Raw genomic sequence first — 26,945 nt, 5'->3', positions numbered from 1 at the left:
AAAATGGAAAGCAAAGGTGAAGAATTTTGAAACAATATATTATTTAATAAATTATTATTAGAATTTAGGTTTTTTTGGATTTCTAAATTTTCAAGATAATTCATAATTTGGCCTTTATATGGAACAAGGTGTAATAATTTTAATTTATGGAAGTGAAATGAGTGATTAGTATCTATTATGTGATTTGCTAATTCCGAAAAATAATTACTAACAAGACCGCTATGATGTTCTTTAATTCTAATCTTAAATAGTTTAATTTAATAAATCTAAAATTGATTTATTACAAAAAAGTGGTGTTTATGAAATTTCGTGTGGAGATGTGATAAAAAATATACTGGCCAAACTGCGAGAAATTTAAAGATTAGAATTAAAGAACATCATAGCGGTCTTGTTAGTAATTATTTTTCGGAATTTGCAAATCACATGATAGATACTAATCACTCATTTCACTCTCATAAATTAAAATTATTACACCTTGTTCCATATAAAGGCCATTTTATGAATTATCTTGAAAATTTAGAAATCCAAAAAAACCTTAGTTCTAATAATAATTTATTAAATAATATATTGTTTCAAAATTCTTCACCTTTGCTTTCCATTTTTCCTTTGTTTTCAAACTCCGTCCCTTAACTAACCCCTTCCCCTTACTTTCCCCTCTCCTTATTTATAGAACAATTTTATATTTTATATTTTAGTTATTATACAGACCTGAATGATGGAAGTTTAACTTCTGAAACATGTAGTCTATAATTAAACTCAAGTGGTAAAAAACGAAGTGTTTTCTTTAATCATTGTAACATGTCTTACCACAAAGTTAATGCCGAAACAATAAATGAATAGGATATTTCTTATGTTCCACATAAGTAATGATCATTCTAATACTAATATCTATGTAAACGTGAATATTTCCGCATTAATTTGCATTTATTTTGTCATTATATATATATATATATATATATATATATATATATATATATATATATATATATATATATATATATATATATATATATATATATATATATATATATATATATATATATATATATATATATATATATATATATATATACATATATATATAAGTATTAAAATTATAACTATGCATTATATTTGAAAATGAGGGGTTAGTAGTTTTTTTACATACTTAATACACATTTTAAAATATTTAAAGTTTAAAGAAATGATGAATTGATCATATATCAAATGCTTATTAAATAATAAGAATTAACAACGCAATTATGGAATCAACACTAGATTTTGATTAACAAATTGAATTGTTATGATCGCATTATGATATATTTAAATGGCCACTGTCATTAAAATTTCATCAATTGAAGATAAAACGAACATTAAAGTAACCGTTTTAACTATGTGGAATGATTAAGGAAATACTTATTTTTATACCACCTGAGTTTATTTATTTATGACTACTAATTTAGCTTCCGAAACTAGTAGTCGTAAATATATAAACTCAAGTGGTATAAAAACGAGTGTTTCCTTAATCATTTAAACATGTCTTACCAAAAAGTAAATGCCGAAACAAACAATAAATTATCAATTATTTAGTGTTAAATATATTTTTGTATAATTTATGTAGGTAAACATTAAAAATCCAACTCCATAAAAGTACATGTTTCAACTTTTTCTATTGATGTAAAACGTCAAAGGGTAGCCGTCCACTTCAAAGCATACCAAAGGCAGAATTGTTGGTGAAAATACACAACATTCACACATCACAAAGCTCCACAAACCACAGTTTTTATACGTAAACCCCAAACTGTTACATGTGTACAGAGATTGGTCAAACAAAGCATCGCCGAACGAGTTCTCGATAAATAAGGCGATCGCAGTCAAATATCTCTTTGTGTTGATTTACGACTGTGTATCAGATACTTACGTTTAAGGTTTATCCAATTTTATTACCTTGATTGGATCCACTTATCATGACAGTGGAACCTATTAATGGAATGAGCTACGGTAGATTTTCTAATAACATGTGTTAAAATTATAAGAACGTTATATATAATAAAATTTAACTTTTTTTAAATCCCTTACCGCACCCCAATGGTGCATAGGGCACTGCTTCATATAAATGCAGTGTTATCTCGATCGATTACACATGAAGGAAAGGTGATCAGCCCTCCACTTCAGGTACCAGTCCAGTGTAATATTGAATAAATATTAGAGTGAAAAAATCACTTATATTTATTAAACCCCCCTCCAGAACGGTAGCCGAGCATGCTGACTATTACACTACGGAGGCGGACGAACTTTTTACAGTGTATATAACATGAAATTTGAAAATATTTACATATTTTGGTTGGTATGGCATTGAAAAACAGGATTTTTTAAAAATTAATTAAATATTTGCGATCGTAGATTTATCTGTTCTCAGTTTTTGTCGTTTGTCTGAAAAGGAGGTTTTTATTTCGTCAGCTCGACTGAAATTGTCGTCTTAGCCTTCAGATTCTATGTTTTACTTGATGCCTGTATAAAAAATGAATTGAATTGAAAATATATATTAAAGCAGTTCAAAGTAATATTTTTATGATACCCAATTGAGTTAAATTACAAAATATGCTACAGACATGTTTACATCATGTTATATGAGACGACGAAACATCTTAATGTGATGTAACTCTTGTATTTTAATTTTAATTTTTTTTTCTGATTTTACTATCACGCTTAGTTTATTTCATTTTTTTATTTACAAATATCAAAATAATTTAACAATATTAATAAAAATCTAATTTTTTTACAAGAAATTACGTAAACTGTAATGGAATTTCAATTTGTTATAACAGCACATTTTTTTATAATTTTATTTAAAAAAAAATCACTTTTACGTAAAAGATATTTTTATAAAATCATTATAATAAATATAATATTTTTTCATTGATTAATTTTGTCGTCACTTTATTACGACTATTTAAATAAAAAAAAATTATTTTACTTGATACATACAACTCTTTATTGAAAACCTATCGTGACCCATGTCAAAATGCGGTATTTGACAATGTTGCTTAATGCACCGAAACACGTTTCACAATTGATTTTCAGAAACTGCGGTGTTAACAAAGTAATAATTTAAATTAATATAAATATAACATTATCATATTTAACAAATATAACCTTCCCTATCTTTACTATCCTACCTGCAGAGAAATATCTAAAATAGACGTTTTGCGGGTTATTCCTTAAAAAAATGGAAAAAATCCATAAAATTGATTATAGTTTTTTTTTAAGACATTTTTAATACGTAAACGAACAAGTATACTTTTTTTTGAAAATTAATATTTTTGTTAAAATATTAAGACATGAAATGTATTTATTAAGGGAATCGTACTGAAATGCATGTATTACGCCGTCAAAGTCAATGTATTAAGCCGGGCACGCGGTACTCTAACTAGCGACTCTTTCCAAAAGTTGGGGAGACTATTAAGTCATTACAGCAGCCTGGACCCGCTATGTGTAGCGAGGTCCAAGTCTACCGGTAAGTTTCCTCCGCATAATGCACCAAGGCTAAGCACCAAACTTTGTAATTCATAACTTGATGCAACTCAGTCCGCAGATGCTCCAGTGGCCAGAACGTGACCAACAACTTCCAGGCTAATAATACGTATCCAGTTTCTGTTAATGGTGGTGACAAACTGTCTCATTTATTCCGGTTGGACTCTTAACTGCCAGAGTAATGACAGTATCCTAGAATATTATTCAAACCATCGCGTAGTTCTCATGGAAAACCATTCGATCTTCGGAAATGTTTCAACGAAAGCATACTTAATTGATGTACCTGGTAGACTCTACCAAAGTTTGTTAATACTTGATCGATTGTAAATCTATTCACAATTATAAAACATTGTCTGTTATCACATATTTTAAAAAAAAACATTCGGAAAATAATCAAAATAGTTTAATTTTTATCAAAAATAAGTGAAGTTATGTTATAGTACATATTGGGAGATTAAGAAATATGTTAATACAGAAATACGATTATTTTTAAACAAATAATTTCAGTTATGATAAAGATTTTAAAGGATTTTTAAAGTATTCGTTTATTTTTAAACGTAAGTTTTGAATACATGACTGTACTTATATTCCACTCAATACGAAATATATTACATGCATTGCATAATAAAGTTTGTTTTTATATATTTTTTTTAAATTATCATAACAGAATAATATTAAATAATTATCAGAGTCAAAAATCTCTTCAATTTATTTAAACTTACAAGAAATCGAAGCTGGAATTCTAGTACGGTTACCAAACGCTCTAACAACTATACTACGAAGACAGAAAAAATGTTTTAATAGGAAAACTAAAATAACATTGAGTAACCAACATATATTGGCATGTTAACATTGCCCAAAGCGGTTTTTAAAAATGCACGGAATGCATTTGTACCTCAAATAGAACATGAGACAAGTTAATTAATCATCATAATCTACCCCTCCAATATGATGGAATTCAACCCATGGAATTTCAAGATAATGGTTCTCCTCATCCTTTTGTTAAGGAATTTTCCTCCTGTCCCTTGCAGTGTTTGCAAAAAGGACTATCCAAAACCTGAATCAATCTTCCGCTCTCGACTAGCGACTTCGCAGGATACTAGGTGAAAAGGGAACGAGCAAAATACCCTTCATCGTCCCGAGTTCTCATAAAGATAAATTGCTTTTTTACCCCGCAAGGGAGGAAGACTTAGTTTGCGGTGTTTAAGAAGCCTTTTGTCCTACATTATTTCCCGCTTTGTGTTGCCGTCATGAACGATAGACATGCCTTAGAATGATGAAAAACACAACCAGCCAACTTCATACTTAATTAACGACTTCTTAATGGATGAGACACTTCGATGTACTTCAAGTTTTTGGATAACAGACAAAATTTTAGTCATAATTTTCATAGAAAGAAGGAAACCTTTGTTGAAAATCTCAGTTCATTTTCATTTTACCAAAGAATTTCGTAATTAATTTTTATAAGCTGGATACTTTTGTTTAATCAAACTGAAAACAACTATTGAAAACTTTGATAGGCTTAATAATACAGAATAAGTTTTAGTAATTCATTGTTCTGTTAGTTTAGTAGAATTCCTTTTCTACGTCTGGTGCATTTTCCCCATTTTAGTCGAGGAATGTAAAAATATGCAAATTGTATGGAATAAAAAGTAAAAACGGGAGCACATTGCGTGATTACTACGAGAGAAAATAAGAACCAGAAATTTTAATCCAAAAGCTTCATGATTTGAATTTATAATTTTTTATTTATTTTAGAAATAAAACACAGTTTATAAAATAAACGTTTGAGATACTGCTTATCTTATGTAATCTCTTTTTAATGCAGTATATTTCCAGATAAATATTATTGTTCCAAAAGCAATTTTTGTTAGTAATATGTTTGCGAAACCTTATAATTATTCTCCATTTTTTCACTGTTCATAAATAATGACGTCGATTTTTTAATTTATTTTTTTATTAATATTCAAAATAAACGTAATTATATCGTCTGTACCATATAATGGTAGATAAAACTGTTTCAATTATTCGGCAAAAAACTCATTTCTTAATTATTCTTTCTTTGAACTCTTATGCGCACCCCAATGGTGCAAAAGGCGCTGCATCATATACTTGTAAACACAGTGCTATCTTGATCATTTCCATATGAAGAAAAGGTGATTAGCCCTCCACTTCCGGTCCAGGGAAATATTAAATATATAATTCGGTGAAAAATCACTTAAATTTATTTGACCCCCCTGTAAATCGAACATGGGACCTACAGTACGTTAGCCGAGCGTATTGACCGGAGGTGGACATTTCTTTATAGACAGTATATTTGATTTTATCTTTGTATATATTCGAAAATCAAAATAATTAATCATATATTTATATATGTAGGGCGATTCTAAATGCTTAAGCATTCTTAAATTTCACCAATGTCCCCATTATCTATAGATAACACGTTAATCAAACATTCACAGTTTCGTTAAAACAGGCTCTGAAGTATTTGTATTCAAGACGTAAGACGTATTTGGGGAGAGTAAATATTTAACGGAAATGTTCATTAATTCTTAATCCAAATGGAAACCGCCAGTTTTACAGAGCCGATAAAACATTTGTGCATTTTTTATACAGAATTTTTCGGTGAGAAGCTTGGGTAATTCACTTTCCAATTTTCTACGCAAATGGCAGTTTTTATTTAATGTTTTCGATTCTCCCACATTTCATTTGCACTAAGATGATGCGCAAAGCACTGCATTGGATCAATAGAGTGTTAGATTGACAGTAAGGTTTTCAGAAGGATTTTTTAAAAATTTAATGTAAATGTAAGTATTAAAGAAATTAGTAAGTATTAAAGTAAGTTAAAGAGTTCAGTATATTTTTTTTGGTACATACTAATATGAGAAAGTTTATGAGTGTTGTTGCCTAGAATTTTCAGTCATGAATAACATGAAATTATAGTAACTTAAAACATAAATAGTAAATCCACTCACGAGTAGGCAAAGGCTACGAAACATAAAAAGTTGAAGCCTGAGTAGGGTCATGAAAAGCGGTGTTGCATAAGCCGTAGCTAGATTTCAGAGTCATTTGGACATTAGGTAATTTAAAAAAAATTTAATTCCCTAACATTTCTATTGGGAGCTTTTTGATCATAAAAAAATCAATTTGGACTGGTGAAATTTTGTTTTAATCATTCATGAACAAGGTTGAATGAGTTTGAATTATGTGTTTTATATTGAAAACAAACGGAAATTTTTTTTGTCGAAATTATGAAAACCTTTTATAATTAAAAAAAATACAGTAATGTAAATATTCCTTCAATTAACTCCCTTAAAACTTTCTGTGGCGATTCCTGAAAGTTTTGTGAAACAGAGAGTCATTTGAGTGGTAATATTTAATACAAAATTTTAACTTAATTTTCTTGAAACTTTTCTCTTTATACAGCATAACAGAAAAGACAAACTCTTATCTTTAAAATATCTAGAACCTTTAACGTACTCCGTTAGAAAAATTGAATAATTTTAGGATATAATGATTTTAAATGAGAGTGTTTTAATAAAAATCATTAATGTACTTTAACCCTTTTGAATTTTTTGAGGTATCTTTTAAATAATTCATCATAAAAAAATTAAATAACCAAACTACCTTTTCCCAACTCAGCTTTGTCACTCAGTCTGTTAAAAAGAAAGATGCGTTTGTAATATAATTTATTCCACAATGGTTAAATTGCCAATTTAGCAGTAAAAATATCAAAAAATCTATGAAACAACTATGCAATCGAAAACTTTTAAATTGTTGAGTGACATCAGATATCAAGAAGCACGTTACTTGTCATGAGAAATGTTAAGTTTTGCATATGTTACTGTAACGTTCAACAGAGGTCGCTGCCATTGTGGACAAAAAGCTGTTAAAAAAAACATTATTTTAGCATCCGCAATTAAGAAAGCTTGGCATAGGCGTGATTGGTGTTTTTATTTCAATACATAAAATTCATATAATCACATGTTTATTATTGTTTGACTCGGTATTAACTTTGTGGAATGACTTGTTTTTATTTTATTATATAATTAAATATTTGTATCAAACCACTTAATACCCCTCCACTCTATTTATAACCCTATCAATCTCTTTATATAGGTATGTATAAACCAAAACATTTCTCGCTAGTTAGTTTTACTTTTCACCTATAGATAAAAGTCTGTTGGTTTTCGAAACTATTCATGTGTAACGAAATAAAACTCATTAAGTGGTATTAACCACGTGTTAAATAATTTTAAAAAATTAAAACATTTGTTAAAGTTAGAACTTGAATGCAATATTCTGTCGAAATTCTATAGACATCAGTAAATTGCTTTAGGACATTTGGGTTTATCACAAACGAACATTTACATTTGATATATAGATAACGCTTACATTTAATTTTTTTTTTATTAATTTCGATTGAATTTCTAGTATTTGTATTGAACTGAATTAGTATTGAATCACTAGGCTTAGAACAGTTTTTTTACTAACGTCAAGCTAGATTTCTTATAGAGTAAGTAAAAAAAAAGTTTGTCATATTATTTTTTGATATCTCATCAAAGATGAAGAAGAATATGGAAGTCTGGGCATTTACGGGGCTTACGACCGTCATAGGCTGGTTTAAGTGATCACTTTAGACACGTGTAACATTCACCAATTCTATCCATTATTGACTACCACACTACTCAAATTTTTGGAAGTTCCACATTCATTGAAACATTGTTCTTGAATCACTAGAACTTCACTAGAACTGGAACAAGTATTTGGACACACTCAAAATGTTGTGAAAAAGTTTGTATTTGTAGTTTATTCATAAAATGATGACGTGTAACGTTAACTACGCACGATCAAACCTAAGATTATTATTTTATGAGACACATAATTTTCAATGAATTATTGTAGATACATCAAAGTATTAACACGATTAATCATAAAAGGACACATTTTTATCTACACGAACGTATCCAAAAGCTCATTTACGTTAGTAGATTGGGTATAAAAATAGGTCGATGGAATATAAGTTTACAACATGTATGCTAAAGCAAGTGAAAAATACAATGATGGTACGTGAATAAAATTGATAAATAATTAATTGACACGAAACCTTAATTAATATACAAAGTATATTCATTGAGAACAATATGTTTTTTTTAAATTCAATAAAATAAAATACGTTTATTTTGTAACGAAAATAAAAATATACGGTTTTAAAACTGTGCAAAGTTTTAAAAATAATTTTGTCAGGGCCATTGATAGAAAATATAAAAATATACACATGTTAAGGAAAAGCTTATTTTACTTTAGTTAAAAAAAATTGTACTCAGAGAGATATTAAAAAAAAAACTGCTGCATCAAAAAAACGTTGAAATAATACAAGTATTGTTTTTTTTAATTTTATTTTTGAAATGAAAAGGTTTTGGAGGAAAACGTAGGTTGAGTTTGAAAAATATTCACCTACAAAGCGATCCGATCAAAAATTGGCATTTTACTAGTGAAATAAATAATTTACTTCTTAAATATATATTTCATAGCAGTTTACTAAAACCAATTATAATTTATAAATTTTAAATGGAAACCCAAGACACTGTTATTGACCAAACTGATGTCCCGTATTTGTTTTTAAACTATAAACTAAATTCAAACACATATCGTCTATTAAATTAATGTTCCCGAATAATATTATCCTAAAAATTGTTACTTTATTTTATTTTCCTATTATATTTAGTGAAAAAAATATGACTCAAATATTGTTCTGCAAATTATACAGTTTTTAAGTGTTAGCAAGTTGAATATATTATTTTTATAATTATTTATTAATTAATTACTGTTGTGTCATTAAACAATGAAAACTTTGTTAAAAAAAACTTACTGTATAATTAAAGCTTTACTGTCTTGAACTAAATCGAGCATAACGTAAAGGGTAAGGATAAGTAATTATACCGACGTCTTTATGTGAACCTGGGGGTGTGTTCTGTGATAATTAAAAGGCGTGGAGGCTGTATTCCGCACAGCCCCTATACCTCTCCTCTACAGCTATGAGAATAAATATCTGGAGCGATGCGGCGCCTATTCCAATAACACGCTACGACTGCGACGACCAAAGTGAGTACACGGCAGGCGGGCTGTTTGAAGAATTTGGGCCCGTTTGAAGTATTTCGACTTGTTTAAAGTTCAGATCAGACGGCGGAAAGTTGGAGCTTCAGTGATAGGAAAAGCTCCTGCAGCAGTAAGTATCTACATATGAATGCACTTTAAAATGCGGATGGCGAAAAAAATATTGATAATTGATTTATTTTATTAGGTGGGATATATTTGTCTTGCAAGTTGAAATGAAATATTATTCATGAATATTTTGAATCATTTGGCAAAAGTCACACTTATTTACAAAATTATTTAAAAAATAATTGCCCAACTAAAATGTTTGTTTATTATTTATATTATTTATATATATATATATATATATATATATATATATATATATATATATATATATATATATATATATATATATATATATATATATATATATATATATATATATATATATATATATATATATATATATATATATATATATATATATATATATATATATATATATATATATGTATATATATATATATATATGTATATATATATATATATATATATACATATATATATATATATATATATATATATATGTATATATATATATATATATATATATATATATATATATATATATATATATATATATATATATATATATATATATATATATATATATATATATACACAAACACAGTTAAACGTAATCTGAGTACACAATATTGATTTACTTTCACTTATTGAAAATTGGTTGAGTGTGAATAATTTACGAAAAGGTTTTTTGTGCAGCCGACCCTTAGCGCTCATCTGTATTATTTCATCCCCAGAGAGTGTTTGAAGATCGGATAAGATGGTGGGTAGAGGGCATAGAATGATATTGATTTTCTCTCATCACTTTCGGATAAACTGTGGATAATACTACGCAGAATGGATAAGTCTCGAAAGTGGGAATCATTCGTTAGGTTCGATTGAGGTTCCAAAATGATTTCGTGATAAAATGTTATGTTAGAAAAGAAAACAGTTTTCAACATTTTGAGTCCAAATACTTATTGTAAATACCAAGAGTTCTATATTCTTCTTCGTCTATGTTGAGATGTCTATAAAAGGTAAAAACAGTTTAATTTTATTATTGAATCTTTATTCAAAGCGGCTGTGGATAAATTCAAAATTATCATGATGTTATTTTACCTTAGGTGACAAATTAGAAGATGAAAAATTAAATATTTTAATTCAACATTACATTTAAAAACCAAGTGCAGTGTATATATTGTCATAATATTTTCCCTTATACCCAACCGGTGTTTCATGTTATTTTTTTATCTTGCTGATATAATTTCGTTATGTAAAATTTGATCCTCATATTTTCATCTTAATATAATTTCTTTACACCTTTCTTTAAAAAAATATTAAGGTGCTTTTAAATAAAGCTATCTATTGCACTTTTGTTTTCATCGTAAATTATATGATTGCAACAATATCAGTTTATTGCTTAATATTGAGCACTGATTAATAATGATGTAATTTAATTAGTTTCAACTTTAGTGTCGCACATTATGTGCTCTAAATCCAGACTCATTTAACGTATATAATTGTTTTTTTTTTCTTAAAACACCGTTTTTGAATTGAAAAATAAGTATTCTTTCAAAATAATTATATGGAGTGATTGAAAGTTAAAAAAATATACAAAAATATTTATTTAATATTAATATTATAAAAAAACACCTCCACCACCGTAGTGTAGTGATCAGCGCATTTGGCTACCTTGCTGAAGGTCTCGGGCTCGATTCCCAGGCGGTCAAGATATATATGGGTTATTTTTACTCTCATATTTATCGAATATCACCCTGGACTGGTACAGGGCTGATCACTTTGCCTTCATGCAATTAACGATCAAGACAAAACTGCGTCGCTACGATGCAGTGTCCTATATTATAAAAAAAAAAACAAAATTGAGTACATGTCCAACCTTGAGCGCGGCCAAGTGTGTTGTGATTTGAATGCTTGAGATCTAGGCCTTAAGGTTTTGATTACAAAACGTTTACTGACAAAACTTGAAACGGAATTAAATTATTTTTAGTAAAAGTTTAAAAAAAAAGAAATTCAAACAATACAGTTTCATAGTAACGTAAAAATTTCATATTTAAAAATGTATTTACACATCCATATGTGGACGGGGTTTATAAAGCCGTGATTTTATTATAGCAACTAATGTTTCAGTTTAAACTTGTCCTTGTGTTTTTTCTTCGTAAGAGTTAGGGTTATCTGAAGGCGGGTTTTTGTTTAAGTCATAAATCGGGGTAATTTACGACACGTAGCCACTGAAATATTTATAGGAAAGTAAGTGATATTATAAAAACATAATGTGTAACGTCGTTTTCGGTGAAAAATGATCGTGGAACCAATTTTAACGGTCTCATTTTTTAGAGTAAAGAAAAATGGTGGTTGAATATTTCAAATAAAAATTCATGTCTTTTTTGTATTGAAAACATGTCCACCTTTGTGTGGAAAATGCGTACACAAATTAAGTAGCTTATATTTTTTACTTATTGAAAAGTAAATGTAAAGTTAGAAATTATGGGTGTGACAAGATCATTCATAAAACTAAAAACGCATCAGTGCTAAATCATTTTCATTATCTCTTTTTCTACAATTCAATCACAGTGAAGCGCCCTTTAGGTAGTATTTTACGAAAATAGCGCTTTATAAATCATCTAAACTTTTATAATTGTATGTATAAATAATAGTTCCCTAGAATGTTTTGGATATTGGAACTAATACTTGTATCGCCTGCTTTCAAAATCTGCCAGATCCAATTTTATAAGATTTAAAAATAAATTCTATATGAAAATGCCAATTGTAGGGTTTTACTGTTAAAAATACTTATGTTCTTAAAAACCCTGCTAAAAATACTAAAAACAGCGTTGTATCTCAAATTAAGCCAAATTCATGGATCTTGCCTTCTGACCCATATCGACCAATCAGACAGCGGGGAGAGGTCAAAAATTAAGATTACGTCTATTTTTTTAGATTTTATCTAAAGATATACAAATTTTTTGAACATAAATGTTACCCGGAGAATTTAGCATTTTTTGTAAAATCGACTTACATGGATCTGGCGGATTTCGAAAGTACGCTACATACTTCAAAACTACATTTCTACTTTAAACATTCATATACGAGTAAAACGTACTTTAATTCAAGGTATTTGCTTAAAGATTTTTTAAATTGTTTTTATGGAAGAAACTTTTACAAGTCGCATTTCATTTTTTGTTTTTGTTTTTTATTGTTCATTTACATTTTTTCTTGTTTTCACTTACATGTAAAAGTTCTATATGTCCACTTACTTCACATAAGTAAATGAGATCTTAACAAAACAATTGACGGAATAATCCTTCGTTATTCTGTCGAATAAAAAATAATTTATCGCATATTTCGCGCATTGAAGGATGAAAAGATTCATTTTGACATGTATTTTGTAAGGGATGACACTATGAAAACGGTTGGCAAAAGTTTCAAGGCGTGAGCCTGAGTGAGAACGGTGAATGCCGGAGGGCTTCTGGAAATTTCTTCCATAAAGTTGTTTCGAAGAAGATATGGCAAATATAAATACAAAATACGTATTCCTTAACATTTTATCTCGGCTCGTCTAAGAAAACATTACATAAAAATTTCTACTTTGTGCGATAAAAGTAATGCAAACGTTACGAGAAGAGTAATCTAAGGCCTTCTGGGAAACGTTTTCATCTTCACTGTTTTTTTTTATATCTGTTTAATCTTACATCGTAAAACCTATTAGCGAAAACTTGATACCCGAATTATACAAATTACATGAACTTAATCGTTTTTATTTCTTGCTTGTAGTTTTTAGTACTCTTGGTACTAAGGGTATAATTCACAAATCGATAAACATTAAAGGTAAATATATATGTAAATGTAGATGATTTACTTAACTGTAACGAACTTACAACGTGTAACGCTGCTTCCCGTAGATTATAGGAGAGAGAAAAACATGCCATACCAACGAATGCCATCTCCTCATACATACCTGGCAATTATTCCGACTCCTGACCTGATCATTTTCATGTTTATGAAAAATGCTTTAAAAGTTTTCTTTTCCTGCTTCTATTTCCAACTGCATTTGTCTCAGTCATTCATTCTACATATCCAAACCGCCTCACCACACCATATCTCATCCTTGGATTATTTGTTTTTTTACCATATGGAAGTAGGTAGGTAGAAAAAAAGAATGTCTGATATGGCTAGAACATTTAGATTTGTTGAATGAACACCTGACAATTCACTCAAAATTTTAAGAGTACTTTGAGTTTAATGTTTATGCATTTACTATTTTATTGATTAATTTCATGGTTTGCGTGCTAAACGAATAAACTAATTTGTCATATGGTATTTTAATTTATAATTCTTAAAAAAACACTTGTTTTATCGTCTGGGTATTTAAAGGTCTGAGCCCTGTAAATATCCAGAATTACATATCCTTTTTTACAACATTTAGAGTGTGTCAAAATACTTGTTCACAAATCTTGATTATCTCCGATTAAAGGAGTCATTTTTCATATTCTTTTAAACATCTCAAGAAGAATATGGAAGGGGTAAACAAATTAAAAAGGTTGTGCTCAATAAAAAGCTTCTCTTCATCTCACCAATAGATGTCTCTAGTGAAATTCTAGTGATTCAAGAACAGTGTTTTGAAATTAGATGATGAATGTTACAGTGTGTAAAGTGATCACTCAAACCAGCCAATGACGGTCGTAAGCCCTGTAAATGCCCAAACTTCCATATTCTTCTTCATCTTTCGTGAGATGTCAAAAATAAAATATTCTTTTTTATCTATGTTGATATGTCAAAACTGTAAAAAATATATTATTTTCGAAAAACTTAACAAACCTTCGTTTAAAATTCACGTATACGTGGTGCAAAATAAGCTTGCGCGAAATCCGGAAAGAGTGAAAGAACAAAAATAAATGACTCGAGTCTTTTGACGGATGGGTTACTTCGTCGGGTTTATTTTCTTCGGGACTTTTGAATTGGAGTCTGCCGTTTGTATCCTGTCACTGCTGTCTGCGGCGCGACTAGCGACTAGCGACTACTCGTTCAGAAATGGGCAGATTATAATACAAGTTGAAATTTCTCACGGGACTGGGTAGGGCGGGGGTCGGGTAGGTATTGCAGGGTGTGGAACGGAGACCCGATAGCGTGTTGTAGTGCCGAGATGCAAATGGATTGTTGCACTTTAATGTCTTGCTTATTGTGGATACTCTATTAGATATACAGAATGAATTGTTACTATTAAATATTATCCATGTAATTAGTAACACTTGTATGAATTTTATCTCATGCATCTAGCGGATAGCGAGTGTTTTTGCCTATTTTCACTTATGAATTACATGAAATTATAGTAACTTTAAACATAAAGAGTAAATCCACTCACGATTAGGCAAAGGCTATGAAACTTATACAGTTGAAGCATGAGTGGGGACATGATAAGCGGTGTTGCATAAGCCGTAGCTAGATTTCAGAGTCACTTGGCCGTTAGGTAATTCAAAACTCAGGAATTGTATCCAACTCCGTAGTTTAGTGGTTAGCGCGTTTGGATACCGTGTTGAAGGTCTTGAGTTTGATTCCCAGGGTGGAGGGAGAATATGGGGGATTTTCTCTCTAATATTTAGTTCATATCATCCTGGACTAGTACAATAAGCGTAGGGCTGATCACCTCTCTTTCATAATTTTTTTTGACATCTCATCAAAGATGAAGAAGGATATGGTAGTCTGGGCTTTTACGGGGTTGACGACCGTCATAGGTTGTTTTAAGTGATCACTTTAAACACGTGTAACATTCATTAATTCTACCCATTATTGACAACCAGATATGTGAACAAGTACTTGGACACACTCAAAATGTTGTAAACCTTTCATTCATGCACTCAACGATCAAGACAACACTGCGTCGAAACGATGTAATGCCCTTTGCACCATTGGATGTGGAAAGGGGTTAGAAAAAATAACACCACACATTACGACTTTCAGAAGTTGATAACCAAGAAAAAAATTTTTTTTGATTATTTATTCAATCAGACACTGGATTTATCACACTGAAAATGATACATCACGAAGATACAAAATCAAAATGATACATCTAAGATAAAGTACCAAAAACCAAGCTTTATATGTATCAAAATTACTTTCAATATGCATATGATAGTAATCCAACAACAATGCATAATATGTACATATAACAAAAAAATGCAATATGGATTTTAAATAAAAGGTATAATGGTGATTGTACCACAAGTCTTTTAAGTAATCACTTAAGCTAGCCAAACTCCAGATCATGGGAATGTTAAAACAAATATCTTTTTTCGTGTAAAAATGATAGATGTTTCGTTGAGACAAATCGTTGAGAGTAAATTGTTATTTGTTATTATGTGAAAGGATAAATATAATATATATAAAATAAAATTTATTTTTGTCTTTCATACCTCTCCCTACAGTGTGATGCATAGGATATCGCATCGAATCGACCACGCGTTAACTGGATAGTTTATTATATGAAGACAAGGTGATATGTCTGGTTTTATAGATTCTAGAATCCACTCAATTTACGGTGATCGGGAAAATCGGAGTTCAAATCAAAATCGAATTCAAATATAATATAAAAGGTTAATGCCACATTTCCTTTTTGTGAACGTTAATCAATAAAATTATTAATTAGTTAATACCACTATTAAAGTTATTAGTAAATAGTGGTATTTACTTAGTGAAACTTATGTAGGTAAAACTATGTTCATTTCTCCTTTGTTTTCAAACTCCGCCCCATTACTAACCCCCTCCCCCTAACTTTCACCTCTCCTTATTTATAGAACAATTTTATATTTTATATTTTAGTTTTTATTCAGACCTGACGATGGGAGCTTAGCTTCCAAAACTAGTAGTCTTTGATAAAACTCAAGTGGTATAAAAACAAGTGTTTTCTTAATATTACCACAAAGTTAATGCCAAAATAATAAATGAAATAAAAAGTAAAACTTTAATTAAAAATTGATTGATTTTACCACAATGTGACTACCGAATCAATTAGTGAAGTAAATTTATATTTTAAACCATAAATTTGCCCAACTTACCAATCAATATTTTTTATTTACAACATTTTTTTACCGAATAAAAATTAAAAATCGAACAATTTTTGATTTTTAAACATCCTGTTGATTTCATTCATTTTGAGGTATTCTGTATGTAACCTACGTATAATGACGTGTAAATGTGTTATGCACTCGTATTGGTAGGAAGGCTTACCCCAATAAAGCTATACTGTTGGATTCGTATATGTATATTATTTTAGCCATTTGTATGTGAATTGTTTGTTACTTATTACATATATTGGTATACAATCATTACTGCGCAGTGCAATTGATGCCTGCTGTTATCCTAATGCGATATCTTATTAACTACTAAAATGGCATTGGCTTTCTGTAGTAATTCATTCATTATGACTAAGCAGTGAGGCAATTAATATAATGAGGATTCTCGGTGGCTAGGTAAAGACAAAAATGGAAACGTTAATACATAAATATTGGTAAATTAATAAAATTATATCTCCAAATTAATAAAGTAGTGATTGAGAAAAAAATTGAGTTTTCTCTAGTGGCATCAAAATTTAAATACTTATTATTATATTGAATTATTGAAATTAATTCTCGCAAGGTATATTGTAGATTTTATAACATTTTGAGTGTGTCCAAATACTTGTTCACAAAATCTGGATTATCTCCAATTACAGGAGTTATTTTCATATTATTTTTTAACATCTCATCAAAGATGAAGAAGAATATGGAAGTCTGGGCATCTTTGATGAGATGTTAAAAAAAAATATTTAAGTAAATTTAATAATATCAAAGTAGATTTTATGCGAAGTTTAGATTTATTGGTTTTTGGACGTCGTAATCAAAACAGTATTAGAAAAAAAAAGCTTCTGAAAAACAACTTTGTAAGCTGAAATTTTTGTTGTTATTATTGACACATACTTTTAATATAAAGTTAATGGTAAATTGTTTCAACAATCGTCTTAAAAATTTATTTATAAAAATAAAAGTTAAGAATCGAAAAAAATACGATTTATTTTAGTTAATATAATTGATACTTAACTGAAAAATAATATTTAAACATAAGAGTTTTTTCTTTTAATCATTATTTGCACCCAACGTTGCTTAAGACACCGACTGCATCGTATCGACACAGTGTTATCGTTTTCGTTGATTATACGATGACAATGCGATCAGTTCTGCATTTCCGATGCCATTGATAAACGAGGTGATATTATATATTGTAATAAATTTGCTTTACTTCATTCATTGTATTTTCTATAAAGCTTTTTGGTATAAAAATATGATCAAGATCATACCAAAAAGTCAATAAAATGAATTCAGTACAAGTATTTTTCTCCTGTTTATTTAAAAATAATATTATGACCTATGCCTTATTTCTATGCCGACGTGTATGAACTTTTGTTAAGCCGGTACATGCGAACCTTAATAGTGAAATAGGGTAGAGTGGGGTAAAAAGTGTAGGAAAACCCACCTATTTACACGTCAACAATGGTTCGTACACTTATTATTACAACGCTCCATGTAAAATATTATTGTAAAATATTATTATATATGATTGAGAAGAAAATTGAGTTATCTCTAGTGGCCTCAAAATTTAAATACTTAATATTATATTAATTAATTGAAATTAATTCTTGCAATCTATATTGTAGATTTCATGCGAAGTTAGGATTTATTGGTTTTTTGACGTCGTAATTAAAACAGTATTAGAAAAATAAAGCTTCGGAAAAACAACATTGTAAGCTGAAATGTTTGTTGTTATTATTGACACATACTTTCAATATATAGTAAATAGTAAATTGTTTCAACAATCGTCTAAAAAATTAATTTATAAAAATAAAAGTTAAGAATCGAAAAAAATACGATTTTTTTTGGTTAGATAATATAACTGATACTTAACTGAAAAATAATATTTAAATATAAGAGTTTTTTCTTTAAATCATTATTTGCACCCAACGTTGCTTAAGATACCGACTGCATCGTATTGACACAGTGTTATTGTTTTCGTTGATTAAACGATGACAATGCGATCAGTTCTGCATTTCCGATGCCATTGATAAACAAGGTGATATTATATATTGTAATAAATTTGCTTTACATTATTCATTGTATTTTATAAAAAGCTTTTTGGTATAAAAATATGATCAAGATTATACCAAAAAGTCAATAAAATGAATTCAGTACAAGTATTTTTCTCCTGTTTATTTAAAAATAATATTATGACCTATGCCTTATTTCTATGCCGACGTGTATGAATTTTTGTTAAGCCGGTACATGCGAACCTTAATAGTGAAATAGGGTAGAGTGGGGTAAAAAGCGTAGGGAAACCCACCTATTTACACGTCAACAATGGTTCGTACACTCATTATTACAACGCTCCATGTAAACTAACTGCAACTTCTGCACTGCATTATAATGGCAGCTTCCGTTTTCTACCCCCGTGACACAAACGTGTTAATGGATAAGTGTATCGAATGCAAAAACCAAAAAAGTGTAATAAAATAAGATATAATAGTAAAACTAAGAATATATTTATTACAATTCTTTTAAAAATTTGTAACTTAAAACAGTTAAACTTAATTCGATAAACAATAATTGAGTTCTTGTATTATTTGTTTTTTTTTCCATTATGTCAACATATTTGATGCTTGATTATTTTTAAAAATCTTTTTTATGCTTTATTTTTTCTTCTTCTCAAATTTCTAATTATTTAGATTTTATAAATATTCATTGTTTATTATTTACGTTTGAAGAATAAAAGCAAATATATGAGACAGATGTTGATAAAAATATTTCGAATAATTTTAATTTCTTTTTTGTTTTAGGTGGCATGGAGAAAGCAGGTATGTCGTTTATTTCAATATAATTTTTTTAAATATTTTTTTAATGCTTTTATTTTTATACAATGCATAGTACAATAATCTTTTCATAGTGTAAAGTCAATATAGATAGATAGATAGATAGATTAAAGATTAGAAAGTCAAATACTTGAGGTAATTTCAAAATGACGTATGAATTTGTTTTATCAGAAAAAATATTTCGATTTTAAATTTTTTTTTTTGCAAAAAAATAAATATAAACATCACAAAATTAAGTTTATTCACACAAATGCTGTTGAAAGTACGATAAAAAAAACAGCAAAATAAACTTACAGCCATGCTGCCTCAGTAAATTAAGCAAAACCACTCACAGTGTAACGGTTATATTCCATCGTCACGAATGTCGCCTAATGGTGCCAAAACAAACCGAAGGGGAAGCATATGTCTTTAGTTACCCGTGACATTTACCGAGTCTTGTGTTACCAGTTACCAGGCTAGTAGCTGTAGTAGTAACACTCGTAGCCAGGCTTCGAGGAATGCGCTGATGATTTTGGCATTTTATTTTAAGCTGGCAGTCTCCAAACACGCGACGTTACCTTTCTTCTTCTTCATTCCCTTATCTTATTGAACAACCTGACGTGATTTAAGTTGAATTTAAGCTCTGTGGTTTTCATTCTATTCAACACAACAGACGTGGGCTGTGTTTTAATCGTTATAATAATTTTTTTTATTTCAACAAATACATAATTACAAAATATTTATTATTATTTTGTGCGTTTACTGAGTTTTCCCGTACCAATGACACATTATTAATGTTAAATTATCTATTAATAACGTTTGATAGATTTTCCTGGACTGGCACTTAAATCATCAGGTTAATCACATTGTTTTCGTTATATTAAGTTTCAAGAGATTCACTCTGATATATTTCTTTTTTCCTATTATTTGAGGATAACGAACAAAGCACTTACTTTTATTCTTGTTTTTTGGAATATCTTTTTATGTCTTTGGCTATGATTTCGATGATGTTTTTTGTTATATGGTACTTATCTTTGCACTGAATTGAATTTGATACCTTAAACACGGTAAACAAACTTGCTTACTTCTGCACTCAGTGATGTAATAATATACTTTCGATTTTTTTGTTCTTATTTTCACAACAATGTTTCGTTTTCAACTAACTCAAAACATCATTAATCAGTTTTGTATTCGAGTTTATTTTTTATGTGTTGTAATTTTCGATAGCGTTATTTTGTATCGAATCATAAGTGTGAAAATAATACTTATCTTTTCTATATAATTGCAATTTTTGCATTACAGCTAAAAGTAATATAAAATATTATTTATTATTCATCGACTCCCTTCTTAGCGTTGAAGAGTTTCGGCTCATTTACTCCCACCCCCATCGCGGGTATGGAAATTATCGACACACTCCCCTCGCCGGCATAATGACAGTTTTTCAAAGTTTTTCAATCCAAGTAATGAAGAACTGTTTAAATAACGCAATATAATGACATACCTGAAAATAACACTGGGTCGGTACTGTAAATATCATTTTTTCTCGTGGTCATGATATCATGATTGTATTTTTAAATTTTATTAAAATCGAATTAAACAGAAATATTAATGCACTTTGAAATAAACGTAGAATATGATAATAATATAACACGTATGAATATATTCAACAGATAAGTCCCTAAATTGTTTTCTACTCTAAGAAACTACATAGGATATCCACCCTTAGTTCTGTAGCGGATACCGAAGTTTGTCTTTTTTTTTATTTTTAAATTAATTTCCCTACTATTCTTCTTCTATTTCCTTTCCTATGAATAAACAATATCCTTCATCCTGATCAAGTTCATTTACGTCATCTGTATCCAAAAAAATATATTCCACTCCAAGGTTCATGAGTCAAGTGTATTAAAAATGCCTTACATTAAAATACTTTACAACTAAGTCAACCATTGGGTGGGAATAGGTGTTGGAAATCAAGTTCAAAATTTAAGATTTGTATACTTATGTAATGGGAAAATTATTGAATTTATTAAAGTAAATAAAATCTTGAAATTTTCATTTGAAAGCCTGTAAAATTATTTTTGTATTAAAACATTGCAAAATAAATATATTTTGAAGTACTTGGTACATTGAAAAAATCTTTTATTTAATTATTTTTTTATTTAATTTTATCTTTAAATAAATACAAAAATAAAAGTTTTAACCATATTCCGCTTTACTTTTTATATTTAAATGAAAAACGATGTATGAAAAATCTTTTTATGAATATATTGTAACAGCAAATATTTCAAAAAACATAAAAACCGTTTTTTTACCTGAAAGTCTGCAATGCAGGTGAATAGATAGTTGGCCCGGGTTTCAGAATCTTACTTCTTATTTGCAAATTATTATTACTCATACTCATGTCTGGTTAGGAGGAATAATATTCTTCCATAGTTTTCCTCAGAATTCATAGCGAAAATAATCTAATTTTAGCGGGTTCTTGGCGTAAGTAGTAGCAGTTTATTATCTGTAGGCGCCATCCAGTTCTATCGTAAAGGTATGTTGTTTTATGACTGGCAATTGTGTTAGCTAATTGTGATACTAGGCGCTACTTCATTTAAAAAGCTCAAAACAACATTAAGCACTACCTACTATAAGAATTATTAGACGAGTAAATAATACTGCTTGAACAACGTTTTTCAAGTAAGCTGTTTTATGATATTATATTTGTGCGAATGATAAAACACTACGACATAATATATAAGCATGAATTATTACTGTTGTGAAATTTGGTAGAGAAAGTAACTAGTTAATTTTTTATTGGTTTACAACATTTTGAGTGTGTCCAAATACTTGTTTACAAATTTATTATCTCCAATTATGAGTTATTTTTTATATTGGTTTTTGACATCTCAACATAGGCTTCCCACATTCTTCTTGATCTATGTTGATATGTCAAAAAATTATATTAAAAAAATATTGGTTAATATCTGTGGTATGTTACATAATAATTTTTATTTTGGCTCAGTTAAGGAAAAATAAGATATTTCATTTTTGTCTCAACACAGATGAAGAATTTTATTAAGATGAGTAAATAAAAGTCTGGACATTTACATAGATTACGACTTGGCTGGTTCAAGTGATCATTTTAGACACATGTTTAATTTTCACCATTCAACCTATGAATTAAATGTGTCGGAAAGTGGTTTATTTGCCTAAATTGAAAACATCGGTCACGACATATGACGACCATGGACGAAGTTTGTAAGTAAGCAGATTAATTTTACATTGAAAAAGCATTTTCTTAGTTCGAATAAAATATTAATATTTTTTTCAAATATAACATTAATTGAAGAAGGATATTTTTGCATAAAAATGAATTGCCCGGCCATTGGTTATAATCTCCTTAACAGTTTCACGCGAGATTTTCCAGAAAATAGAATGAATTCTTGAAACTTTTCGCAACTCTGTTGCCTCCTTTTCTCTTATAGCCTCCGGATATGCCAGGCCTCACTTTCGGCGCTCCATTTCAAACTTTTTGTTTTGCTGGATGGAAAAAGCATTTTTTGAGGAGATATGTTCTTTAACTTGGAAAATTTGGCACGGGTAACAGGTGTTTCAGCTTGGCCGTAATTGCTCTAAAAAACCTTCCTATTTTTCAATTTCAAACTTTTTGACAAAACACTTGAAAGTTAATTAATGATGGAATATAAATTTGAAGTTTTGACAAGGTGCTTGGTTTATAAGCCTTCATTGAAAAAAAAATAAATAAAAAATGAGTATGCAGATTTCTTAACATTATCCCTGAATCATTGAATTTATTTTACACAGAGAAATTTTCATTAAATTATTTATTCAAAGATTCACAAAAATTTTGACGAAACTTAATATTTTTACTGGAATATATTTTATTTATTTATTTGAAAGACCAAGCAAAAATTTAATTTACTGGCTATCCAAAGATAGGCCTTTCAGATCTTGATATGATACGATGCTTTTCCTTTTTTACTGTTTCCCAAAAGTCCTTCTTTCTTTACCTTTTTTCCCTTCAACTTTCCCTCTATTGTTATAGTTTATCGTACCACAAAATATATTCTTATGCTTTCTTTGGCATACATTGCAATTTTTTATTTAACTAGATTTATAATATAAAACCTTTATTTGGTAGTTAATATTATGATTTTTTTTAAATCTAGAGTTGGTTTTTGTAAAAAATTCTTGAAGAATGAAAAATATTTGTAAAATTTACGTAAATGGTATTATATTTATAAACAAATAAGTAAATTATAGTTGAGTTAACTGAGTAACTTTTGTGAATGTTCAATTCAACTTATGCAAATTTAATAAAGGAAGTATTTCATACATATGCACATACATGATAATACACCTCCATAAAACATGTTCTCCCATTAGCGAAAAGGTATAAGAAAAATTTTCAAAGAGCAAAGTTCAAATAATAGAAGTCTGGCCACAAAACTCGTGATATAGAACAATACATTGATAACGATCTGAAAAGTCTGATTCGTTCGTGATCTCATCATATTTCAGCAGCCTGAATAGGTTTCTGGAACATAAATAAAAGTCCTTAGCCATTGTGTTGCGAGACCGGATTTATTTTTACAGCCACTTTATGTCCAAACTCAAATTACAACAATCGGGTGGAATGAAATCAGAAGTGTCTAGGATTTGCTAGACTTATTTTATTGCTATGGCTCTTTTCAATATGAAGGTATGTGACGTCATACTCATAAAGATAAAAAAAACAAATGGCGAATGACTGATGCATATCCGCAAGTTATGAAATAATTTTAGAGATTATTATTTTTTTTAATTAAAAAAAAGAGAAATATTTGTGTTTTTATTATTTACACAAATATTTTATTTATTACCATTTCTGCGAGCCCAAGCGGCTCATTATTAGAAATAGGTATCAAATTTTGGTAGAGTGGGCTCGAACCAAGAAACTCTGACTTAAGAGTCCGCTACATTAACCACGGGACCATATCCCGACACATTTGTTGATTTGGCCTTAAATTTATAGTAAAATTTGATGATGAAATTTTTTAAATAAATTAAACGCTCGTATGAGACCACTTTTTGAATTTATTTAAGTAAAGACAACTAGTATCCAGAACTGCATTTTAAGTTTCAGTATTTTCAGTATATTAAGGATTATCAATTGTGTGAAGAATATATTGTATGTAACAGTGTGTATAAAGTGATCTTAATCAGCCAATGACAGATCGCAAGCTCTTAAAATTCCCAGACCTCAATATTTCCACTGTTAACAAACTTATTCATCCATTTAATCACAAACTTATATTTCTTATGAAATAAGAGTGAAAATGTATAATGAGACATCGTAGGGTGTAATTTTTTTAAGGAAATTTAATGCTTTTATAAATTAATGTTTTATTGATTAGTGGCGTTAAAGAATGGAAATGTAAGTAAATAATAATAATTGAACTAATGAAGTGAAGAAGATAAGAGAAATGATCATATTATATTAGTAAATAAACAAAAAGAGAAGTTTAGTTCAACAATAAATGATAGTTAGAATTTTGCCGTATATTGTATTTTAAAAAAACGTTTTATTTTTATAAACAATGAAATTTTAATATGCTTGATCAACTTATACTTTGTTTGATATTTTAATGAAAATTTGTTTTAAAAATCTTACTATTTATCACGATAAAGTCACAGAAGTACAGAAAACTGAATCGATATTTATGTCTGACTATAAATTATATCTGTCTTAAAACACACAATGTAAAGGTGGGTGGCGTTCCAATCGCTAAATTGTGTATCCAATAGAAAGTTAGTGTAAGCCCCCATAAGCATTGTATTTGTTTTGCTTGTATGTAGAAGTCTGGCTGACCACATTATGATTGTTATTGCAGTGCCAATTTACCGGCTGGGAGGTTTAAGAACACACACATGACCGTTCCCATACAAACAATAGGAAAGAAGCGGAAAATGCTGGAAATTTGCTAAAGTGTTGGTTTCCAATTGGCCCCTGTAAAATGTGCAGGGATATCGGGCCGCCTCAATACGAAAAACTTTTTCAATAGATTTTTATTGGAACTTTCTGAGCAGAATTTCATGTTGGCTGTTGAACTAAAAGTTTAAAGACAGGATTTAATTTCTGATAGGATTTATTTTTAAGGTAATGAGAGATTCTCTTACATTAATAAAAAAAATATTTTTTAACAGTCTCCTTATCATTCATCGTTCACTTTGTGTATATTTTTTTATTACAAGTAGGTATGAAATGTTTTAATTAACATTCATTAAATCCTGAGTTTTATAAATGTTCAAATACCAAATAATTTCCAAAAAATGCTCATTTCTCAATATTTTATGAAATTAATAAAATTTTTGGCGTAAAAGGCGGATATTTGATGTTTGAAATTATTTTCCAATTTTTGAATTTCTATTAAGATAGTAATATTGATATAATCGTTAATAACCGCGTAATGAAGTTTAGTTTTTTATATAAAATACTTTTTTTTACCAAAATAACCTCTCATCTAGAGATGTTTTTCGGTATTTTGTTATTATTTTTAATTGGTCTTTACTTTTTTTAATTCTGTTTTAATTTTGAATACTTAAATTCAGATGAATTACACGTAAAACCTTTGAAGTTATTTACAGCAGTCCATTCACGGGAAAAATTGGAAATATTATTACAAATTATTTAAAATCACTTGATAATGATCTTCGTATGACATAGAAAATAATTAAAACTTTGTACTTACTATCAGATCTTTAAAAAAGTAAAATTTTATTTTTTGAAAACATTTGTTAATGCTTATATTGAAAACAAATTTAGTCCATTTACAATTACACCTTGTATTTTTTTTAAAAATATTAAATAATAAACGATTTTTCAATAATGACAAAGACACATATACTCGTAAATGTTTACCGTATACAAAGAAATAATGGATCTAAATATAACATTTATAATAAAACACTTGTTTTTTACCTGTTAAGTTATATTTATTTTATTTAAACAAAAGGAATGCCGAAACCATAAATGATTTAAACATATTTTATTTGTTATTTCGGCATTTACTATATGGTAAGACATGTTGAAATTATTAAAGAAAGCACTTGTTTTTTTTACCACTTGAGTTTATTTATGACAACTAGGTTCGGAAGCACAGTTTCCATCTTCAGGTCTAATATACATTTAAAAAAATGTTTATTCGTTTGTTTAAACTATTTAACAAAAATGTGCGATTTTACATGAAATATTTTTGGGAAAATTAATATTTTTGAAAGTTTTGATTATTGGCTGTATTTTTTTGAAAGCGGAATGGGTTAGGTGTAATATGAAAATAATAAACAATGGCCGCGGTATTTCTGCAATTACTGAATTATAAATCACACAGCCGAA

The 26,945-nt window shown here is 28.7% G+C and overlaps 1 protein-coding gene across 1 annotated transcript in view; it reads left to right on the top strand.

Annotated features, from left to right (window-relative positions):
* Positions 1 to 26,945, top strand: part of LOC148300210 (CUGBP Elav-like family member 3) — a 225,132-nt gene that overhangs the window by 42,416 nt on the left and 155,771 nt on the right. Inside the window, exon 3 of the mRNA XM_088275105.1 lies at positions 19,553 to 19,570. Within this exon, the coding sequence (XP_088131231.1) occupies positions 19,553 to 19,570 (18 nt within the window). The remainder of the gene's footprint in view (positions 1 to 19,552; positions 19,571 to 26,945) is intronic.

This window comes from Brachycentrus maculatus, unplaced genomic scaffold, assembly GCF_059751285.1.
Source record: "Brachycentrus maculatus isolate JH-2025_06_01 unplaced genomic scaffold, ASM5975128v1 h1tg000785l, whole genome shotgun sequence".
Classification (NCBI taxonomy): domain Eukaryota; kingdom Metazoa; phylum Arthropoda; class Insecta; order Trichoptera; family Brachycentridae; genus Brachycentrus; species Brachycentrus maculatus.
The sequence above is the reverse complement of the archived record's forward strand: the minus strand, read 5'-3'. Positions and strand labels throughout refer to the sequence as shown.